This window comes from Alligator sinensis, unplaced genomic scaffold, assembly GCF_000455745.1.
Source record: "Alligator sinensis unplaced genomic scaffold, ASM45574v1 scaffold201_1, whole genome shotgun sequence".
In the NCBI taxonomy this organism is placed as follows: Eukaryota; Metazoa; Chordata; order Crocodylia; family Alligatoridae; genus Alligator; species Alligator sinensis.
The window spans coordinates 878,406-884,622 of record NW_005842661.1 but is presented as its reverse complement, the minus strand read 5'-3'; the positions used below and the strand labels follow the sequence as shown (position 1 = coordinate 884,622).

Genomic DNA, 6,217 nt, shown 5'->3' with positions numbered 1-6,217 from the left:
GTTTTGGGACCCCGCCTTCCTTCCCGGCCTGTGGCAGGGGGTCAGGCTAGATGATCTGTTCAGGTCCCTCCTGACCCTAGCTACTATGAAGCAGGAAATCTCTCTGCAGTTTTATTGCAGTGGTGTGTACACACACACAAACGCACACATGAGATCTGTTCCCTATGTAGACCTCTTACGCAGCTGTTTGATGTCCCAAATCTGTAGACATCAAAAGTAGCTTTAGACCTGTCATATGGTTACCAGATTGGTCTGACTGTGGCGCATGTACAATGTTCACCAATAAAGACATTTTCATGCAATCCCCCAAAGCAGATTCCTGGATAACCCCATGCCAGTGGGAGACAGTGGAATGGTCAGTTCCCCATTCACTTCTCACCTTCTAGCTTGAACTAGAAGTGATGAGAGAGAGAGAGAGATCTCTATATATATATTTCTTTTTTTTCCTCTCCCGCAAGTTTTGTGATCTGAGAAGAGAGTCTTACATAGGCACTGAGAAGGGGGAAGATAAGGAACTCAAATAGACAAAATGTCCTGTGACTGGACATTGAAATGTACTATGATGAATTGCTGTGCAGAATATCATATGGGATTTTAATGATAACTTGTGATGGGCCCTCACTGCGACTGACTGTTTTTTCAATGCATTGCATAGCACAAACCCTAAATGCTTTCTGTATTTCTCTCACATTAGTATTCAACTCCTTGGACATGTCTCGCTCCGTGTCTGTCACTGCTGCTGGTCAGTGCCGCTTGGCCCCACTGATACAGGTCATATTAGACTGCAGTCATCTCTATGACTACACTGTCAAGCTTCTCTTCAAGCTGCACTCCTGTAAGTACATACCACACCTCCCTGCTCTGACACTTACCAGCAGTTGCCATTTTATTGCCGTGATGAGCTTGAGCAGCTTTTATATAGCTTGTGGAGGCATACCAGTGTTAGTCTAGCTAGGTTGTGGCCAATAACAGTGAAGATGCAGCAGTATAGCCTCAGGATGCATTGCCTGTGGCCTTCTTTGATTTAGGCAGCCTGGTCATTGCCAGCTCCCTGACTGAGGATGAACAAAGGACCTCTTCCTCTCTATGAATGAGCTGCCCCATGCTGTGCTTCTACTTCATACCCCACAGCCCTTTTAGCTGGGAGCCCCTTCTCCTTCCATGCTTCAGCACCTCCTGCTGGGAGAGGCTGAGACTAGAGTAATAACCTGTAAAAATGGCTCTCCTCCCAAGAGTACACTTTCCTTTTGTGATCTATTGTCTTTGGCAGTGTTCACAATTCCTGCTCATTCACAATTCTTATCTGCATCCCTTCATGCACAGGTCTCCCAGCTGATACACTACAAGGACACAGGGACCGTTTTCTGGAACAGTTCAGAAAGTAAGTGCCCTGAACGGATGAGTGCCTGCCCCTGGCTACCACCAGGTTTTGATAGTAATGCTTTGCATGCTGACTTCAGATCAAAAAGACTATTTCTTGTCAATTGGGAGGCCTACATTTATAACCCATTGGATAACTTAGTGGGCCATTCAGACCTATTTTTAAATCAGTCTCAGCAGCTGAGCAGAGTTTTGTGGATGCTGACTTAGGTGGGTGTCTGAAATGTACAATCTGTAGCTTAGAAATTAACAAAGTCCCAGTTCCTGTGCTCCCACTAAAAATGGTTTTCTGGGAACTGAGCTGGCCTCTCTGGCATACCCAGTCTGTTTGGATAATCCATTGATATTGAATTATCGTGTAACTGCTGCATTAAATCTAAAGCAGACAAGGTTCCTTGGGTGAATTTGATATCTTTTATTAGACCAACCCAAATGGTTGGAGAATAGTTATTAAGCAAGCTTTCGGGTTCAAAAACCCTTCGTCAGGCTCAGGAAGCCTGACAAAGTTGGTTTTTGTTTTAGTTGGTCTAATAAAAGATATCAAATTCACCCAAGGAACCTTGTCTGCCTATATCCTTAGACCAACACGGCTATAACCTAAACCCCTTAAATCTAAAGCAGCATTCAGCCACAGTTGGCATTTTATGTGAAATGACAGCTGATGATTTAAACCATGAAACCATTTAATTGCGGTTTAACTGGAACATGCAGTTTACACTGAAATGAAAGTCTATTATAGCTGTTGCTAAGGGCCCAGTCCTGCTCCCATGAATGCGTCTTGCAGTTTGAGCCCTTTCTGTGTTAAAAAAAATGGAAACTAAGTATGACTACATTCCAGTTGTGTGGTGAAGAACTACTGAGAGAGATGTTTCACTGGGCTGATGGCACCTAGAAGCAGTGGTGATGTGCTCATTAGAAGTGTGTTTCTAGTGCATCAATCTCTCCTGTTTTTGAAAAGTGTGGACTGAGCAGTGCTTTCTATCCTGAAAGGCTCTGGCTTGCTCCCCTCCCCATTTTCTCCAGCCAGGAGAGTAGTGCAGCTGTGGTGCACTGAAGGGACTCTGGGGTAACATTCATAGGAGCATGTAGTCATCCAAGATAAGGAAAGCAGGAAACTCAAGGGAGGCAAATCTGACTTCTGGTTCTTCTCTGGTTTAGCTGATTATTCTTTCTAGTTCTTAGTCTCCACTGGAGCTTGTGGCCAGCTTTGAGCTTGTGGCCAGCTCTGTCTCTCTTGATTTATGGGGGGAGGAGGTAGTGGAGGGGGTGGCAAAGAGGAACAGCAGCCTCCTGGACTGAGTTTTCAATGTGCTCACTGCTTATCTTGAGACAGAAATCCAGGAGGCTGGGTTCCTCAGGGCACTGTCCATCTACCTACACTGGATTTGATGGGAAAATGGCAGCAGTGTATTTGAAGCCAGTGGCTGCCTTTCCCTCCCTCTATCTGATACCAACAGAATGACCTTGAGTCTGGGGGGTAAAGACTGGAAGTAGAGAAGAGCAGAACCAATTCCATAGCCAGAGCCTAGAGAATCTAAACAGCCACTGCACTATTCCCTTGCAGGCTCAAAGATTTGTTCTATCGCTCCAGCAACTTGCAATACTTTAAACGGCTGATCCAGATTCCACAGCTTCCAGAGGTGAGACTTGAACAGATTCTGTCTTGTGCCTAGGTACAGGTTAAGGGGAGTGCTTGCAGTAATCATTGGCATACCTAAGCAGTGGTGTTTGGTGCCTAGAACAGGGCACTGGGAGTCAGGACTCCTGGATTCTCTTCCCAGTCCTGTAACTGATCTGTGTGTTTGTGGGCAAGTCATTTAAAACAGTGTTCAAGGCTGGTTACCTTCAGCTAAGTCTGTAACGCCATATTTACACAATTCCAGAGGAGGCAGGCTTTTCAGAGCCCCTTACCACTGGTTTGAAGACGGGCTGTAGAGTTTGATTTACTGTGCAGTTTTGTGAGGCACAACATGGAGGAAGGTTTCATAGTTTCATAGTAGCTAGGGTTAGGAGGGACCTGAACAGATCATCTAGCCTGACACCCTTCCACAGGCAGGAATGAATGTTGGGTTCACAAGACCCCAGACAGGTGATCATCCAACCTCCTCTTGAATATGCCCAAGGTAAGGGTGAGGACCACTGCCCTGGGAAGTTGGTTCCAGATTTTGGCCACCCTAACTGTAAAATATTGCCTTCTGATCTCCAACCTAAACCTATTCTCCATCAGCTTATGACCATTGTTCCTCGTCACCTCAGGTGGTGCTGGGGAGAAAAGAGCTCTGCCTATTTGCTGTTGATCCCCCTTATAGCTTGCTGGGGGACCTAAAGGCTAAGGACCTAAAGGCTGCCTATACACATGCTCGGGATGAGGGGGGGCGCGTTTTAATTAGAGGGGTTCCAGGACAGCCACTCCTAATTAAAATAGCTCACCATCACATGTATTAAGCCCCTGCATGTTTCAAAATAACCATGGGATGCTTTACCTGAAGCTCATTCAATGAGGTTTAGATAAAACACCTGTGGCCATTTTGAAACGTGCTGGGGCTTAATACATACGACAGTGAGGTAACGCTCAAGCATCTAATTACAGCACAAACATGTTTTAATTATAATGTGAATGAGCACCTCTAAGTGCACAAACGTTCTTAAAGATGCATCAGTTGTACAGAAGTTATTAAGGAGCACAAATACTAGCTTTCTCACATCCCACTTTCTGCTCATTAGACACTGAAGTGCTGGTATTTACACCCATGACTAATTATGGGTAGAGCCTTGCAGTTGTAAAAATGAAGGCTATATTTAAAATATTCTTGGAGTGTAAAAGGAACGTCACCCTGAGTGCTCTCAAGAGCTGGGCTGTTCTGACACCTCTCCTATGGGAATCCACCCACAGTCTGCATTTTGTAAAGGTGTGTTGCTGTCATAATTCAAAACCAAACATGGTGCTCATGGGAACAGATTCAAAGGCTGTTGTGAAAGGATGCCTTCCCTAGGATACTGATAAACCCTGAGATGATTAGAACAGGAAAAAATGTTGAAACTGATGTACAGTAAAAGCTGCGTTATCTGGCACCTAACAAACCGGCATGCTCTACTAACCGGCATGCCAGTCAATGCGGCAAAAAAGAAACCAGAAGTGCCCACCATGGCACTTCCGGTTTTGCCAAGCCCCCACGGCCCGGGGCAAAGCAGCCTGTGCTGCCAAGCCCCCACGGCCCAGGACATAGCAGCAGGCAAAGACGCATGTTCAGACCTCACAGATAACCGGCATATTTGGTTATTCGGCACCCCCCCATTCCCCATGGGTGCCAGATAACAAAGCTTTTGCTGTAATCTGTTACTATGTAGCTTATTTTGCTTTCTTTGGCCTTGAGAGCACAATCAGTTTGGTCTGTAATGAACCACTTTTGCTTACCCTTGCATTAAAAAGATGTTTCTTCATCTTGAGTTCCAAACCTTCCAGAGAAATATTTGCTTCCCAGAAATCCTTTCCCCTGAAATGCCACTGAAAGGCAGGAGGATAATTCTGCACAGTTATTTTAGTAAAATTGCTTCCTTAAATCTAAACATAATTATTTGGCCTCAGCTTTGTGGGAGGGACCCAGTAAAACAACTCAAACTCCATGTTGACCTTAGCTTCCTGAGGATACCAGTGCTCCCTGTCAGAGTTCCCAGGCAGTGCTAAGTAGAATTAAAGATGTATAATATTCCCTTAATAGGCAGAATCTGAGTTCTGAAAGCAACCCCAGCCACAGAACTTCCTCTGAGTGATGCTGTGACCCCATTGGAGCTGCCTGGGGATGATGGTGAGGGGTGGGTGTTTGGCCTGTTGAGTCTCAGTTATTGAGCTCTTTTCATCCGTTCTGTTTTTCTCCCTCCCACAGAATCCTCCCAACTTCCTACGGGCCTCAGCACTGTCAGAACATATCAGCCCTGTGGTGGTCATACCAGCAGAGACTTCGTCACCGGATAGTGAGCCCATCACTGATCTGGTAGAAATGGACACAGCTTCACAACAGGTGCGCATCCAGGTGCTGGCTTAAGAATCTGCCATGGGAGCCTGGGATTCACTCTGCCTCTGCCTGGCAAGATTTTCAGATGTGGAAAGAAACATGTCCAGGCTTTGCATGCCCAGTGATGGCTCTAGGGCTGCATTTGTCTCGAGTCATCTTCTAGAGGCTTTGATCACATCAGATTTCATGATGTTCTCAAGGCCCCCGTACTTGGATACAAGACACATATGGAAAAGCCACATTGCTAAAGGGTGTGGTGCTAGTGCTGCCAGTCCCCACAAGGTTGGTCTTGAGCCAGTGCTCCATTACAGTTCATTAACTATCTCTTGGCGCTTCTCTTTACAGTCAGGGTATTAATTCTGGCACTCTTGCCAAAGTATGTTTTGCCTCTGGACATTTCTCCTGACATACAGATTCAGTTGATACACTTTATTTTCTCTTATACTTTTAAATAACTGCTTACTTCCACTGCAGAGGTAGCTCCATTTCTGTGGCAGGGGAAGTAGTTCCTATGTCTGTAGTTAATAGAGTGTCTGGTACTGTTAGTTAAGCATTTGAAGTCCTTTCAGGGCAAAAGGCCATATGTACCTTTAATGTAATTTCTACATTAAAACTGCCATTTTGGATTAGAACATAGAGGGTTAACATAGCTAAATGTTTTGTGTCTCTGCATCCTATGGAGTCATACGACAATGCAAAGTGAGCGTAGAATATTTTTACATGTGCTCTGGGGGTGTGTATGGGGGGGGTTCGCTTTAATTAGAGCGGCTCTGAAAACCACTCTAATTAAAGCACCTAGAAAATCTCATGAATCAGCATTCCTG

The 6,217-nt window shown here is 45.3% G+C and overlaps 1 protein-coding gene across 4 annotated transcripts in view; it reads left to right on the top strand.

Moving 5' to 3' along the window:
* HIP1 (huntingtin interacting protein 1) overlaps nucleotides 1-6,217 on the top strand; it is a 53,089-nt gene that overhangs the window by 22,188 nt on the left and 24,684 nt on the right. For all 4 annotated transcript variants that reach the window (XR_003096261.1, XM_025215688.1, XM_014524784.2 and 1 more), the window contains exons 4-7: nucleotides 695-835; nucleotides 1,324-1,381; nucleotides 2,945-3,020; nucleotides 5,265-5,399. Coding sequence is in view for 3 of the 4 variants with exons in the window: in XM_025215688.1 (XP_025071473.1) it covers nucleotides 695-835; nucleotides 1,324-1,381; nucleotides 2,945-3,020; nucleotides 5,265-5,399 (410 nt within the window). In the remaining variant the exon portion in view is untranslated. The remainder of the gene's footprint in view (nucleotides 1-694; nucleotides 836-1,323; nucleotides 1,382-2,944; nucleotides 3,021-5,264; nucleotides 5,400-6,217) is intronic.